At 37.2% G+C, this 18,073-nt stretch overlaps 1 protein-coding gene across 2 annotated transcripts in view; it reads right to left on the bottom strand.

Moving 5' to 3' along the window:
- Nucleotides 1-18,073, bottom strand: part of NCAM2 (neural cell adhesion molecule 2) — a 321,807-nt gene that overhangs the window by 126,791 nt on the left and 176,943 nt on the right. For both annotated transcript variants that reach the window (XM_068911269.1, XM_068911278.1), the window contains exons 6-8: nucleotides 11,745-11,862; nucleotides 7,031-7,191; nucleotides 701-846 (exon numbers count right to left, since the gene is read on the bottom strand). In XM_068911269.1, the coding sequence (XP_068767370.1) occupies nucleotides 701-846; nucleotides 7,031-7,191; nucleotides 11,745-11,862 (425 nt within the window). The remainder of the gene's footprint in view (nucleotides 1-700; nucleotides 847-7,030; nucleotides 7,192-11,744; nucleotides 11,863-18,073) is intronic.

The following is an 18,073-nucleotide window of genomic DNA, read 5'->3' as shown; positions in this document are numbered from 1 at the left end:
TTGTGCACCACTAAAAGGAAATTATTTCAGCTCCTCCCCCCACCAAACTCTTTGTATCAACAAATTATTATCCACCTGGTTGCAAATAACATTACCTTCTTCCTTACACCTTTTCCCCACAACAACTGACTATGTTCATTCTCACACTGCATTACTTCCCCAGTCAACTGATATTTGTAACAAAACAAGAAATTGAGGAGAGCTCCATTTCTAATTAAAGACTGCCTGATTTGTGCGAACAAAATAATGTAAAAAAAGAGGTAAAAAACAAAAAAAAAACAAACAAAAAAAACAGAAGTGGGAAAGAAAGAACTCCAAAGCATTCACAAATATTTATTTTATATTTCTACAGGCTCCACTGCATTTTGAGAAATCCTGGACAGCCAAGAAGGGCTAAAGCCAGCAGTACCTCTGTAACCACAGCCATGATAACCAAGAAGAAACTGAAACCCTTAGTAGGGATTATTTTTGAAAATTTAGGCCTGATCATGTTAATCACCTTTCAGCATTTCAGTTGCCTTTTTTTTTCATTTTTAATTTTAAATTAAGAACTTATATGTTTCTGTTATTACCCTGTAAAACAGTAGTTCCTTCCAATTCTAAAGGAAGCACATCAAATTTTCTCTAATTTTCTATTTATGAAAACAAGATTAGTCAGAAAATACATATTTAGATATTTTAGACATTAAACATTGCTTACCTTGTCACCTTCAGAGAAAGTTACTCCATCAATGGCTCTTTTCCAAGTAATCTCTGGGATAGGTTCTCCTTCTGCTTCACAGGTAAGGGTTGCTTTCCCATTCTCAAAAGTGGTTTCATTTTTGAGCTGTATTATTTGAGGCTGTACTGTTAAAAACACAAATTACATTACTCACGGTGCACAAAGATTGTCATGTCAAAATCCATTTTTTAAAAAAGCACTCTTTTGAAAAAGGCACATTCATGTTTACTAGCTTAAGATTTATTAAAGGTTTAACATTACCATCTATAAGAGCGATCAGTTTTTTGGGCTACAAGTTGCATAACAATTTCTGTATGTCTGAAAGCAGTAAGACAGAAGCTACCTATGTCAGCAGCCTGAAGAAAGTGAAGCTTTGGAGTTTTCGGGGCACTTTGCAGGCAGGATGTGCCAATGGAGCCCCAGGATTGCCACTGTAACTCCACTGGAGAAGGAACCTCACCAGGGTTTCCAGGTGACCTTGCAAGCTAGTCTCTCCTAGGCTCATTTCTTCCCAGACCCTGAGATTCAAATGACTCATATAAAACATAACTTTGTGGTTGATCAGATCTCTCAGTAGTTGTGTTATAGCTCCAACTGAACTTCATGCTAGCCACATATGACTGGAGATAGAGGAGTTACACTTGTACTAGTAAGTTAAACCATACCAAGGAATGTTCCAAGGTACTGTAACTTGGCTGCCTACTCCTTCAAATTCTTAAAATGGTCCCTGGCAAAGGTTTGGAAACTAGTGTTTCATGACAGGACCCTGAGGGCATTATTATGCCTCCCCAACCCTGCCCACCTCCCCAGGGCCTCCCACCACCCTGGCCAGGCCCCGGGCCTCACTTCAGACCAGTCCAGGGCTGTCAGTCCCTGCCTCAACACCACCACCATAGTGGTGCCACTCTCCAGCCCTGCTGCAGCCCTTCCCCTGCCTGGCAACAGGCCTCACTGATCCTGACCTGTGGACAGACTGCCTGGCCTGGCTTTAGCCTGGCCCTGTTACCATAACCTTGTCTGATGATCTGAAGTCTTGCCTGAACCTGGCTGCCATCCCTGAGGCTGCCCTGCTTGGGTACTCTGGGATGGGCCCCTTCCCCTGCCTTCCCAGTTACGCTGTTACGCTTGGCTCTTGGCTCCTTGGCCCCAGGCAGCAACTCTTCCTTGCTGCTCCCTGATGCTTTAGGAATGAAGGAAAAATTCAATTGTTTCTGTGATGATTCTGCACTTGGAGAAGAATAACCGCAGGCACCAATATATACTGGGAGCTGACTAGCTAGAAAGGAGATTTGCAGAAATAGACCTGGGGGTCCTGGTGGACAACAAGTTGTACATGAGTCAGTAATACACCCTTGTGGCAAAGAAGACCAACAGCGTCCTAGGCTGCATTAGGAAGAGCACTACCAGCAGGTTGAGGGAGGTGATCCTTCCCTTCTCCTTAGCTCTGCTGAGACCGCATCTGGAGTGCTGGGTCCAGGTCTGGGCTCCCCAGTACAAGAAAGACAGGGACGTACTGGAGCCAGTCCAGTGAAAGGCCATGAAGATGATTAAGGGACTGGAGCATCTGTTGTGTGAGAAGTGGCTGTGTCACCTGGGACTGTTTCACCTCAAATAGAGAAGGTTTAGGGAGATCTTATCAATGTGTATGAATACCTGATGGGAGGGAGTAAAGAAGAAGGAACTGTATCCAGTGTCAGGATAAGAGACAACCGACACAAACCAAAATACAGTAAATTCCACATAAACAGAAGAAAAATCTTTTTTACTGCGAGAGCGGTTGACCACTGGAATAAGTTGTCCAGATCAGTAGTGGAGTATTCATCTTTGGAGATATTCGAAATCCAACTGGGCATGGCCTGGAGCAACCTGCTCTAGCTGACCCTGCTCTGAGAGGGAGGTTGGACCAGATGATCTCCAGAGATCTCTAGAGATCTCCATCCTCAACTATTCTATGGTGACCTGATATTGTCTTCTAATATTAATTATTGGGAGAAATACAGAATTATTACTATTCTTGGACTTTAATCTTCAAAAATATCTTCCTGTCTTAGACACATTACTGAATTTAGCAGTCTTATGACAGCAAAAATATAGTACTTGGATTAACACTCTTAAGAATTGAAAAGTCCTCGATACAAAGTTTTACTGAGTAAATTGATGGAAAAATACAATTTAAAAAATCCAGATATCTGTTTGCATTCTTCAAATTATCCCACTTTACAACCATTGGTGCAGAGCAACCAGAGCGCTCAATCTGTATTGCACCTTGTCAGGTTCTTTACATATGCAACACTATGCATGGTTACATGTGAACACTCTTGTTTAGAGGACTTATCTGTTGTAAAACTATGCATAGAATGTTACGGTCTTGGACAGCTTTCAAATATCTTCATTACAAGTTTTGACTCTATTTACTCACTCATACATAACCATTAATAACTTTCTCTGCATCTTTCCACTTTACACACCGAATGAGAGATCCATCTTGTGGGAAAGACTAGTATGTAATCAGGTACCTAGAGTGTGATTCAATACGTCTAGACCCAAAAGCAGTGAATTAAATTTACACAAGTAAATCTAATTTTGACAGCTCTTAACATTGACTTTATAAACATTAATGATATTTATTGAAAATGATGTATTTTTCATATAGTTTTATTGAGTTTTGCTTTTAAGGAGCTGATTTTAAGAAAATCATAGCATACATATTATAATAAATGTAGGTCTGTCCACAAAATAGACTTATATTATTGAGTTGAAGGGTTTATAGCTCTACTATAGTGTATTCCACATAGCTCATTACTGCAAGACACCAGTTCAGCTGAGGAAAGCTGTAACTTTCCTCAGTGGTAAAGCAGGGGAAGCTGTTTTAGATAAATACAAAGAATTTGACGATAACAAATAATCATGTTAAAATTTTTAAAAAAATTACTTCAGTTATACTCTTACACTTAGGATCATCCAAATGCCTATAAAATATTTTATCTAGCATAATTCAGGTACTCTATTTCTATAGCCATGTCTCTTGGCTAGAATATTATCTTTTCTTCCCTATACGTACATTATGGCAAGCAATACGATTTCCTCAAGAACATGAGGCATGTTCTAAAACATATAGTTAAAACTCTGCCTTTTAAATTGAGGCATATATTCTAAATTTCTTTAAAACTTTCTTCAAATGGATCACAAGAAGACACAAAGTTTTAGCTTGGCATTTTAGACATGAGCAGCTGACATTTAAAGGAATAAGCACTGATTAATCATGGAATATAGCTAGCTGATAGTTATTACTAGGGAGAAGAAGAGAGCTTAAATGAAGACAGGATACTATTTAATGGCTTCATTTTTATAGGTCACAAGTCATAATTTGCTATTGACTAGAAGTTCTTATACTGTTTGACTATCTTTTAACTACGTTTAGGATATTGGAAAATATTAAAATAATTTTCTGTAGATGCAAGTAACAATATTTATTTCAGAGTGCCAAGATAAGTAGTGATAGAAATACTGGAACAGTTTTTTTTTTTGTTTTTTTTTTTTTAAGTTCTGCAAAGTTCTGTAAATGTTTTCTCTAAATTGACAAGGTCATTCTCAAACTGAATTGGTATTTGCTTGCAATAATCTTTAACAAACATGAAACAAATGGAAATACTGGGTCTTGGCATGTCAGTCCAGGAAGCCTCCAGGTCTTTGCTGGTTCCTGCAGTCAAAAATTTTGAACTACTTGCAATATAATGAGCCTACAAACTGTAAACTGATTGAACTACCTGGCTGAAATGAAAGGTTTGTGGTGGAAAGGAGTTATACTTGAGCTTCATGCTCATTACTAGAGATGCATTCTGAAATGTTAATGGAGTGATACTACCATTTATAGGTTGGAAAGTTTTGTTCTTTGAGTGGAAAAGGTTGGTCTTAAGTTCTCTAACACTTTCTCAGCACAGAAGTTGTTTCATAAATAAAAGGATCAACAAAGTTTCTTTCAGATTCCTTCCTTGGTTGCTTCCACATTTGTCTAAGATAAGAAGAATACCTTTTTTAACAGTGAGTCTAAGCTCATCACTGTGTACTTTACAGCATTCGCCTAAAGCTTAGGAAGAACATGGGTAGCAATTTGAGGTTCTAAATTTGTTATCGGTTGTTTCCAAACAATTTTTTTTCACAAAGGTACAAAATGTAGTGAATTCACAGAGTTCTACCCATATCTTTGACCAAATAGGTTCATCAGACTTGAGAGCAGAACATATGCAAAGCTTGAGACAGTCCTGATATAGCACTTCCCAGAAGGATCTCTTGATTAACATGAAACATGAGGAATCAGACTCTTACACTGTGTTCCTGCATGGCAATATTTGACTCAAATAGCGAAACTGTAACCCTGTTCTGAAAATTACTGGTACTATTTTGAATTTAGTAAACAAGTCAGAGCCCTAGAAGAAATCAACACATCTAAGAAATAAATTCCTGAAATATGTTTCCTGGCCTAATCGGGACTTGCACACACACAAGTATCAAGTGGTGACTTTATTTATTCCATGTAAAATTTATGGATGAAAGAGTTATAAAAGGTTAGCTACCAAGCAGAGACAAATATTAAAAATACTTTTAAAGAATACAAGGAAGAACACCTGTGTTTTCAAGTAGTTCAAAAGAACTAAGCACAGACAAATTTTTATCAAAAACCTTAGCACAAGTTCTAGGCATTAATATGGATGAGATCTTTTAGGTAGTATTGGGTAACAACACAGAGAGAACTGTACAGAGATAACAGGATGATGGAGAGAGATTACCTAATCATGAACAGTAAGAAATCCTCTGTGAGGGAAACAGATCTTTTCTTATTCAAGATATTAGGACAAAATACCTTTTTAAACACTGATAATGGACAACTGTGGAATAGAAACAAAATCTAGGTCACACATGGAAACTAAACAGATGCAGATGTTTGATGGCACTAAGATGGGCATGTCCATTCAAAAAAGAGAAGAGTACTAAAAAAATTTCAATGCTGAATGTTTTTATTATTGCTCTATGGTTAAATTACTTTTATTACAGGTTTCAATCCTGCCAGAGCCCTGTTGTAGTACAAACAGTAGTCACTGCCCCAAGGAATTTGTATTTTCAATTAAAATTAAAAGATAACAGGTAGGTGAGACAAACAAGCTAAGGGAGTGGAAAAGAATAGAGTAATGTAAATTAGTAGATCATTTTAACACAGATTGGCTGTTTGTGTACTATTTAGCTACAATAATTAGCCATCTGCCTTGCCATTTTCAGACTGCCATTCTATGAATGCATTTAGGGGGAAGAGAAATAGAATATGTTGTTAACTGCATATATTACTGCAAGTTTAACCTGTGTAAAAGATACAAGAGAAAAAGTGAAGTTCTTTGTAGGAGAAAATAAAACAACTTTGGTCCACAATTTCAGAGTTAAAGTAAGAGATGAATGTTGTAAAGGAAATCACACTGAGCTTTAGAGATTACAAATAAGGTAAGAGGCTTATTTTTTGATACAGTTCCCTGAGGTCAAATCAGCAGTACACAGATTATTATAATTTAATTGAATTACATCCAATAGTAAAACACATAGGAAAAATAGCTCTAAATATACATACTCAGTCATGTGCTCCAAATTAGCTATTACCACTCAAGAAAGAGACCTAGGAGACACTGCAGATGGTTCTGTGAAAACAGCAGTTCAGTACTCAGGGATAGTCAAAGATGCAAACAGAAAAGGCACTGAGATCAAAGCAGAAGCACCACTATGCTGCTGAATATCCAGGTTCTCCCTGCAACTGGAATCCTGCATGTCATTCTCTCCTTGCCATTTCACAAACAATGTATAAAATCAAGAAACATAAACAAACAAAAATCAAAACACCTCTGCATGGTATTATTCTTATTTCTAAAAAAACAGAGTTTAAAAGTCCAAATAACCTGCTCTTTCCCTTCCAATAGTTTCATCTCTTTTTCCCTTTGCTTTTCTTGCAAGCAATCAACTTTTAGAGGAAAACCAGAGTGAATTAACAATTTAATACTTCACTGTACTTTAAATACTTCATTGTACTTTATCTGAACAATACAGTAGCAGATGTTGAAGACAGTCTTTTCAAAAGAAAATTCAGACGCAAAGGTTGAAGCAGCCAACAGTAAGGAAAGTCTAAGCAGTAAAATTACAGAGAGAGTGGTTTGCTGCATCAGTAGACACATTGCAAGGAATACTGTTCCACTGAAAATCATGAATTATAACTTCATTTCCCTACTGTTTGCCTATAAAAAGGAAGGGTGGAATACACTATGCAATACTTACCAAAAACTTGAAGGAATGTCTGTTTTTTATCATTTCCTGCTTTGTTTTTAGCACTACAGATGTATGGACCGGCATCGATATTTTTTATATTTCTTATTGTTAGTTCTGTATTGCTTCCTCTCAATATATATTTTTCATTTTCTTCCATAAGTTTACCATTCCTAAAAAAATAAAAAGGATGTATAAAAACCACCAGTATCTGCCATACGCTGAAAGAGTGCGCTATGGAATCATCAATCAATTTAAAATAATCTGTGTTGGAAGACAGTGCTATTATGCGATCCTCAAAAATGCATTAACTAGTGTGACATAAATTGGCAGTATGTACACAAGGGAGTTGATTTCAGCATGATGAAAATTGTTCTGCTGGATGACAGCTTCTATTCATAAGAATGTGCACATTCTAGACATAACCAAATCATTCTGGACTATATTTTGATCTTCAGAACCCCGACCTCACAATTTTATTGTCAAGTTCTAAAATATGTATCTATTAAAATATTATAATATCTTTATTCTTAAATTTTCAATTTTGACTTTATGGTAGAAACATATACTTGTGAATAGAACTCAATAATCTATTGCTTGCACTCAAGGAAGGATAGAGAGAAATCAGTAAGACAAATAAACATCATACATACTTTCATGAGAGAAACATTTAGAAGTACATTTTTAAAGTGTACTGTCGCACTCACATCAGGAACAATGTAAAAACTTATAAAAATTATTTCATATTACTTATATGTAGAGTCTATTGGCACATAAAGAACTCTTCCAAATTATTTCTTCTCTGTTTTTGTCGGCTAGCCACAACTTAGCAAGCAGACACATCTCCAGATGTCACAATGAGTTCTGACCAGATGGTATAGAAATAATAAACCTATAAAGAATTCTGATGGGTCGTCAAGGCTTGACCAGTCCATTTCAGCACCTTGGCATACACACAATTATCACAGCTATTTCTTCTAAAAATATGCTTTTATATGTATATATTATTTCCTCTCAAGTTGCCTTGTTTGCTTTAGTCTTCTTTTGACCTTATTGCTGTTGAACCATCAACAGCTCCTTCTCATAAGCACCTACATAAAAATTGCCTCATTTTCGTAGATGTTGATAATCCTGCTGACAGTGCTAAATCTAGAAAACAAACTACTTGTGAAATGAAATGAAAATGCATATGTCTAGTTTTATGGCAGCTAGTTTTTTTGAAGAACTGGGCAATAACGATTTTCACTTTCTCTCTGCTATTGTAATGCTGATAGTTACCTATATTACAGTATTTTCTAAAATAGTATTTTCCCTATAAATAACAATATTTTTTCTTTCTTAGGAACATTAATAGCTGTTAATAGTGTTTCCCTGGCATCCATACAGCTTGCATTTCAGCAACTTTTTTGAAGACAACTCCATTTATCTACCTAATTCATTCCATTATGATGATACTTGTTCATTTCTTTTTCAAAGCAAACCACAGAATTTGTATAGCAGAACAGAAAAGGTCTAATCTTCCACACAGTGTTTAAACAAAAATTCCAGTGATTTCTGTAGGAAACGAAAGTCTATATTCAAGGTCAAATATAGTTTCCAAGCACCTGTCATTCCAAACACCACCTGTATCTATGATGATTTCTAAGCAGAAATGAGATTATGAGCTTTTCTCTGGAACCTCTAAGGAATGGGAACAATTCATAGTGATGCCGATATTATAGAAAAATAAAACATGAATAACGCATTACAAGAGGATTATTTCTTTCGTTAGATAATTCTAAGTCCTGTCAGTAAAGATAAGGGAATTGATCCAGCTAAACTTTACCAGTGTAAATTATCTGCACACGTGCAATCCTGTTGGGTTTCAGTAGGACTATTCACATGAGTAAAGATTACCAGTTCATGACCTGTAAATTTGAATCTTTATCCTGGCAAATTTAATTCTATTAGTGTAATCCTCTTCTGAAGGTTACAAGTTTTATACTAGTGTAAAGATATCAGCTTCAAGAGATATCAGTAAGTGGTGAAAGCATTAGATTTGCTCAACCTGTGAAATATTTACAAAGTACATTTGCATGTTAAATATAGCAGCAACTAAACCTGGCTGACCTTTCTTCATTGCTAGGTATTTTAAACTGATTAACCTGTAAGTGAACTAAAACATTTTAAAAGAAACATTGACACATTAGCTCAGTTTCCTCCATTCTGCATTGAGAAGATCTTAAACTTTGTTGACACTTAGAAAGAAAAGGGATCTAAATAGATAAAGTTCCACCATATTACATATCATCTTATGGAGTTTGAAGCTTCAAAATAGTGCTTTGTTCAGCATTCTGCTTACAGTCAACACAGAGGGATAGGAAAGCCATCTAAATAGTACTGCCACCTGATCTCAAAGGTATAGCAATTTTTCTTGTCCTAGCTGCATTTGACCTGTTGTTAAATTAGTTCATCGGAAACAGAAAATGAGAGAATACAATAAAGAGATATTACTTTTTAATTGATTAAAATATAAGTTGATTAGGTAGGTAAGACTAAACAATGATATATGCAGACTATGCAGGCCTTGCTAAAGAAACTTCACCAGAGTCAGTGAGAGATTCCTAGGTGTCACAGCACATTTTTAAAAGTAACAAAAACACAATAACACTGAACTGTATATAAAATAGGCCCTTAATCTTGATGAACCATCTCAACCAGTACGGATGTACTCTACATGCAATAATAACGAGAATCCTCCAATAGAATTGGAGTAGAACTCACTCCCACCCTTCGTATCAATCAAGATTTTTCTTCAGCTTGCCAGGAACACTATCTAGAATGAGGTTTGCTTCACTCTGAACAGAACAGTCGAGCTCCGCTCATCTTATATTCTCTGTTTGTATATCAATAATAATATCCTGAGAGATCAGGGCCCTTTTCTATCAAGCACTTTACAGTCCCTCACTCCCAGCAAGTCAAAAAAGAAGAATATTCTCTACCTGTAAAGAGCTTACAGCCTAATAAGACAAAATAAACAGACGACAAAAGAAAAAACTGAGGAGCAAGGCACATAATCCATTATTGCACAACATGTACTGTGCCCAAACTGGGAACAGAACAAAAATGTACTCGTTTAAAATCCAGTACCCAGTACCCTAGCTTGTGAAGCTTTTGTAAGATCTTCCCAAAAGATACTTAATAAAGAGTTCTAAAAAGTCACTTGTCTCAGGGACTGGCAAATCAAAGGAAAATCTCTCTCGGTAGTCTCTGATCAGCAGACAGAACCAAGACATTTAGTCTGTGTACAGACTATATTAATAAAATACTGAAAAACTACAATTGTAAATATAGATATCCAGGAACTGTGGCAGTTTATGTATGCTTTCTTTCTTAACAATGTAAAACATCACTGTTGGGTCGTCTCATAGTGGCCATCCAGGATTTCAGACAACTCGTAAGAGTTTTAGCCAGATAAGAAGTACATTGTAAACAATGACTTCAAACACATTAAATAATCAGAACGCTCAACTGTAGCTTGTGAACTCAGTATCTGCTCTTTAATTTCAGCAGTGCAAATTTTATTTTTCTTTTTCCTCCTCTTCACTAGATTTTCAGTTCTAAGTCATATTATGGAATTAACTTTTGTGTTCTCTTGATTTTCATCCCCTGCCATTCAAATTACTTTACATAAGAGAAACATGTTTAAATCAACATTTGGCTTTTGGCTTGTTAAAAAGAAAGGTGTCAGTCAAAGGAAGCTAACATTTAAAACAAATCTAACAATGTCTAAAGATACCAAAGGAGATTAAGAACTGATGGGAATTCCTTCTAAGTCCATTTTGCACCTGAAAATGCAGTGACCTTTTGACTCCCTTGAAATATTATAAGTGGATGCAAATTATTCTTACCTAAAATAGAAAGGTACACCCATACCATATCTGAGGTAATGAATCTAAGATATTTGATATCCCAGAACTGATTTATATTTTTGTTACAAGTAAAAGAACACAAAGCATATGGATATTGAAATTTTTGAAGCTGTTGTAGGGTAAATGCTTCAAAATGACATGGGTTTACTTTATTTATTTCATTGTCACCACCAAAAATTATATATGAAATTTAAAAGCAGTTCCGTATTTCAAAACATACTATCTTTAAAAATTGTATAAAATGTGCTTGCAACTTTTTTAATGAAACATTCACACATGCTAACAGCGTCCAAAGCCATATCCGCTTCTGAATATCTCATTGAAATGGAGAGTTATGATTAGAATCTTTTTTAAAAAGGTACTATCTTTATAGATGGGCAAAATGTTATTTTTGTTAACAGTACTGTTGATTTGTGTGGGACATTTATTTATGGCATAACTGCAAAGGTTTTTTGCTTGAAGCATTCATGTTCAAAAACTTTTGCTACATTTTTGCTTTGTTTTTGAGGTATGCACTCCTTGCTTCAACTTTATTTGTTTTCTCTGAAATGTGAAGACATTACCTTAATAAAGTATTGTAGTTATATTTTAAATTTATTTCACTTGCTGGTAACTAGAGAGCAACTGATTTGGTACAAGTTCAGTCACTTATTAATACTGAATGTAGTTTTAGAAGCTAACAGCAGGAATGGACAGCAAACACTCTTAAAATTCAGTAAAGAAATTAAGACTGCACGGCTTGCTTAATGGAATGTGATAGAAAATGCTGACACATTTAAACGACGCTCTTATGTGCAGATCTCAATTGAACTTACCTATACCAACTGATTTCAGGTGGAGGTGATCCAGTGGCTCTACAGAATAAAGTTATTGCCTCTCCTCGATCTGCAGTGGCATTAAAGGATTTCTGTAGCAGAATAATTGCTGGGGGAACTGAAAAATAAAACATTAGGTCCTGTTAATGGAAAAATAGAAGATTTTATGTATTTCCGAGAAAATTTAAAGCATAGGATCCTTTGCTAATTTTGGAATTTATAGTTACAGTTAGTGATTAACTTACTATATTTCTCTTCCTATATTTTTCTCAGACAACACATGATGATAGATTTCTAATGTTATCAAGACATTTATGGTATCTTTTGAAAAGTGACCAAAGCCATCCCTAGCACGCACAAGATAGAGTGGAGTTATGAATCACGTTAGTTTAACTATCTCAAATGAAAATATATCTCAAGTCTCTTTTCTCTTTTATTCAATCGTATAGTAGACATTCAACTATGCACTGAGGTCAGATAGAGTTTTTAAACCAGATACAGAAGTATCACCAGCTTAAAATGGTGAAATGTGACAGAGTTCACAAATGTGATGGGTACAATCTGATTTCTGAAATTACATTTCCAAAAATTCTACTGTGCTCTGAGAACCACATATTTTATCTGTTTTTGATGAGATGAAGTTATTAGTAAAATTATTAATAGTTTGCAGATAACCCCTCCCTAACAGAAAAAATAGTAACAATAGTACTTAAGACAAAACAAATCACAAGAGGATACTTATTATATCTGTTCATATGATAATTTTAAGACAGCTGTTCTGAATCTGTTTCCATTAGGTGTCAGGTAAATATGCAAATAAAAATAATCCCAGCAGACTGTAAGGAAGAAGATATGTGAAGGAAAGAGAAGGCATGTCAGGGAAAGTGAGAAGGGGAAGAGAAGATTAGACCTTCGCGAAACTTAGCTCTCTACTAGCAAGAACAATGACTCAAGCCTTTTTAGCTTTAACTTACACTAGAGAAAAGAAGGACAAACAGGCAACCTTGATGAATTTGCTGTTTGTTTCCTACTGCTCTTCCACAGGTTTTTCTCACACTGTCAAGAATCAATTTCTGTTGCATTAAAGCAAATATTTCATCTTTAGTACTCCACCTCAGAAGCATTTATAGCCTCTGAACTTTAAATATATGAAATCATTAACAATAACATACCAGAATTATCAATGATCAATGATTGTTGTTGCTTTGCTCTTAAAGAAAAATGTTATGTACTTTTCACACTTTTTTGATGCAGTGAGATGTTCAGTCTGTTTCACGGATCACTTCTTTCCTATCGGAAATTGCATAGGACACTGCTTAGCATAGAAAACCTTCCTCTTGTGCTAGGGCAACTTTTCCATACTCCATGAAAAAAAATGTCACTTTCGAAGTGTTTAATATATTTTTAGCCATTTCACAGTGCATTCTAATCTCTAGACCTGAGAATATATTTAGCAACATCAGGTGACGAATCAATTCTTTGTCAGCAGTAGCAGGTTCTTGACTGAACCACAACTAAGAATTACAGGACTATGACTCAGTTCAGTATATCACTTAAGCATCTTGCAAGAGCTATTATGATGATGATCTTACATGAAATATTAATTTGCTTTTCAAAACTCAAATTTTATTTTTCTCATAGCTCTTTCCGGGAAGTCATCTCTTTATCTTTGATTCTGACCTTGCATGTACATAGGATGGAACTGAGGAGTGAGGTCAAAAGAGGAAAAGCCAAGTAAGTTTAGATATGATAAGCAGCCTAGATATTACTGGCCAGTCACTTGCATTTCTAACTTCAAGTAAAATGATAAAATCCAGTCACACTTAAGTCAAAGCAACTCCTTCTATTTATTTCAATGAGACCAGGATGTCTACCCAATGTATGAAAATTCCCAAACATAAAAGAAAACTTCAAGAAACAAATCTAACAAACTCCATCCAAAAAATAGTTCTTATTTCAAGAGAACTTGGACTTTTTTGTCCTATTCTACATTTGCAAGATTTTTGTTTAAGTATTTTCTGTTTAATATATATTTTGTTCACATATCATCTCTAACACACTATACAAAAACATATCTAATACAATGAACAGCCAGCTAAAATTACAGAGATTTTAAAAAGGTATAAATATTAGTTTACTTATTGTAAGTTGCCTTCACACTTTTTTATAGTGTGGTGAAATGTTATGTCTATTTAACAGATCACGTCTTTCCTATCTGAAGTTGCATGGGCCACTGACTGCACATGGAAATACTGGGTCCCCTTCGGTGATAAACCTCCAAATTTATGGATCGGTAATCTAGGTGCACAGATTTTAACAGTTCCTCCGCAAGTTTACTCAGTTTTCTTCTTTTTCATAAATCAGAAGAGAGAGCATTTGTCTTGCATTACCAGGCCTCACCATGAAACTATTCAGCACAGAGTCTTGGTCTTTCAATACTAACCAGAAAACTGTTTTTTCTACAGCTTTTATTTCTTAAAACTATGTGCAAATGACTTGAGTCATAACTGCTACTGTGATCAGCTAGTTTGGACACTGGTATAACAAAGAACATATTCTACTATGCTGACACAATATAAGCACACTGACAGAAACACTGTCCATTTTATCTTTTCTTTCCATCATTTATGTCTCTTCCAGGTATGAATTAGCCAATATTATGAAAACTAGCACAGCACCCTTATACAGATGATAGGTGTAAAGAAGGGAAGAGATGCTTTCAAGACACAAGTTTTCAAGATGGGGGAAGGGGAGTGGTATAGTGGCAGGAGAGTCAGTAAAACACCGCTCAAGTCAGGATGCCTCCAGCGGGTGCATACAGCCAGGGGAGACAGCATGGAACCTGGCTGTGGAGGATCCTCTTGCACCTCTCCTGGGAAGCCTGCATGCTTGACTGGCTCTCTGAAATGCCTGTATACCAATGCACACAGCATGGGGAATAAGCAGGAAGAGTTAGAGATCTGTGTGCGGTCGCAGGGCCATGATCTCATTGCGGTTACAGAGACATGGTGGGATAGTTCACGTGACTGGGATGCTGTCATGGATGGCTATGTGCTTTTTAGGAAAGACAGGCCAGGAAGGCGAGGTGGTGGAGTTGCTCTTTATGTGAGGGAGCAACTAGAATGTGTGGAGCTCTGCCTCGGGGTGGATGAACAGCGAGGTGAGAGCCTATGGGTAAGGATTAAAGGGCAGGCTAACATGGGTGACACCGTGGTGGGGGTTTACTAGAGGCCACCTGACCAGGAGGAAGTCATCGATGAGGCCTTCTACAGACAGCTGGAAGTAGCCTCACGATCACAGGCCCTGGTTCTCCTGGGGGACTTCAACCACCCTGACAGCAGCTGGGAAGACAGCACAGCTAGGCACAAAGAGTCAAAGAGGTTCCTGCAGAGCACTGATGATTGACCCAATTTCTTGACCCAGGTGGTGGAGACGCCAACGAGGAGAGGTGCATTGCTAGACCTTGTACTAACGAACAAAGAAGGTCTAGTTGGAGAGGTGAAGGTTGGGGGCAGCCTTGGCTGCAGTGACCATGAGATGGTGGAGTTCAGGATCCTACGAGGAGGGAGCAGGGCAATGAGTAGGATTGCAACGCTGGACTTCAGGAGAGCCAACTTTGGCCTCTTCAGGGACCTACTTAGGGGAATCTCATGGTAGGGTCCTAGAAGGAAGAGGAGTCCAAGAAAGCTGGTTAATATTCAAGCATCACCTCCTCCAGGCTCAAGAAGGGTGCATCCCTCTGAGTAAGAAGTCGAGCAAAGTGGGCAGGAGACCTGCCTGGATGAGCAAGGAACTCCTGGCAAAACTCCAACAGAAGAAGGAAGTACACAGAATGTGGCAAAGGGGACAGGTCACTTGGGAGGAATACAGGGACGTTGTCCCAGTATGCAGGGATGCGACAAGAAAGGCTGGGGGCTGACCTGCTGGACAGCAGCTCTGCAGAGAAGGCCCTGGGAGTGCTGGTGGACAACAAGTTAAGCATGACGCAGCAATGATGTGCCCTTGTGGCCAAGAAGGCCAATGGAATCCTGGGGTGCATGAGGCAGAGTGTTGCCAGCAGGTGGAGGGAGGTGATCCTGCCCCTCTCCTCAGCCCTGGCGAGGCCTCACCTGGAGTACTGTGTCCACTTCTGGGCTCCCCAGGACAAGAGAGACATGGCACTCCTGGAGAGAGTCCAGCGGAGGGCTACAAAGATGATGAGGGTACTGGAGCATCTCTCCTATGAGGAAAGACTGCAAGAGCTGGGCCTGTTCAGCCTGGAGAAGAGAAGACTGAGAGGCGATCTCATCAACGTGTACAAGTATCTGAAGGGAGGGTGTCAAGGGGATGGGGCCAGACTCTTCTCCATGGTGCCCAGCAACAGGACAAGAGGCAATGGGCACAAACTGAAACCCAGGAAGTTCCATCTGAACCTGAGAAAAAAATTCTTCACTGTGAGGGTGACAGAGCATTGGAACAGGTTGCCCAGAGAGGTGGTGGAGTCTCCTTCGCTGGAGATATTCAAAGCCCGTCTGGATGTGATCCTGGGCAATATGCTCTAGAGGACCCTGCTTGAGCAGGGAGGTTGGACTAGATGATCTCCAGAGTTCCCTTCCAACCTCAACCATTCTGTGAGTCTGTGACACACATTACTGACTTTCAATTCCTTCTCCTCAAAATGAAATATATATCTACAATGTGATCTGTATGTATAGGTATAATTGCCTACTATTTACCTCTAAATTGTAGACTGTTATTTTCTTTATGTATTAGTTTCAGAACAAGAAATTTCCATTCCAAGAAATTAAAAATTAATTCCATTTACTACTCCATTAAAAAAAGATACTCTGGTTAATGTCGCCTCTGTTACCTTGTGAGGAACTCATTACTGCCAAGGTAAATATTAATATTCTGAGGTATCTCAGGATATCTGGGTATTTGAGGATACCCAGATATCTGAGGTAGAAAATACAGTTCATTTCCACTTAGCCAGCATCACCTGCACATGCTGCTGCCTCAACTGTGAAAATTTCTGCTACTTATTTAAGTACCTAAATACGGATTCAGCCACCTAACTTCCGGAAAATAAGAATGAAATTCTGAAATATGTTCCTTATATCATTTGGAGAGTGACATTTTATATTGGTGATTGCAAGGTACCAAAAAACAATCACCAAAGAAATATCATCGATGTCCGAAGGGTTTCAGTGTACAGTATAAAGTATAGAGTATTTTATAAAGGTATACAAGCTTCCTGATCAGTTCAGATGTACTCCAAAAAACTTACAGCCTAGCTAAATTAAAACTTCCATAAAACTTTAAAGACTAAGCCAATATAAATTTTTTCTTACCATAGATTACCATTTTGTGTTTAGCACTTCGTTGCATCTAGATTTTGTTTCAAAGCTACCTTCTATTTGAGCAGTTTGCAATACCTTTGAAGTAACCTCAGATGTGCCCAAAATATACTAAGCCAACATATTCTATGAGTCCATTAATAAATCTCCAAAAGATTACTGTTAGTCTCATATGTCATGTTACCGAATATTTTAACATAAAGTATTTTTCTGTAGGAAATCTCAATTACATAGAATTATGAATGTTTAGTACTACAGAATTATTATTTTTATGTATGAATCATAAATTTGCTGAGAAGAACCGCTCTGGAGAGCAAACACCATTCACGAGCTTAGATTAAGTTATCAAATAATAATTACCAAATGATTTTGACCAAAACAAAAATACCAAAAGGTGTGGTCTCTTCATTTGTTTACCATTCCTTCATTCCTTTTTGCCTTGGGAACTAATCTAAAAAGACCAAAAAGTGAAAAAAAGGAGGTCTACAGCCACAATAATGACAGTACCAGTTCCATTTTTAGCTGGATAAACTGGTTCCTGGATATGAAAATCCTAGCTTTAATTTTCTCCTCTTTTTGAGAGGATTTGATTCCAGATCATCTACTTCTGCGAGATCTGTTTTCGTCAGTATGCTATAAGGCTGGGGTGCTCTCAACCTCTTGCAATGTTTTTCCACTCTCTTTACCTTTCATTTTTTCAGCTGGATAGAGGGGTGGACAAACCCTTGTGAATAAAACACTTATTTGGAAGAAAAGGTGGTCTTGGTTCAAACCTTTACTCTGAACCAGAGGATTTTTGGGTCACCTACATCACAAAGAATACTTCACCTACTGGGAAACGGGTAAAAGGATAGCTAATACTTTTGGGAAGTTTTTTTGTTTGTTTTTTAATCTTCCTCATTATTCTTGCAAAAGGGAATCTGGGATTTCACTGTTCTACCATAGTTGTATTTTTGAGTGAAATATGAACAAACATTGCAATAAATCACACTT

This window comes from Struthio camelus, chromosome 1, assembly GCF_040807025.1.
Source record: "Struthio camelus isolate bStrCam1 chromosome 1, bStrCam1.hap1, whole genome shotgun sequence".
NCBI lineage: Eukaryota > Metazoa > Chordata > Aves > Struthioniformes > Struthionidae > Struthio > Struthio camelus.
The sequence above is the reverse complement of the archived record's forward strand: the minus strand, read 5'-3'. Positions and strand labels throughout refer to the sequence as shown.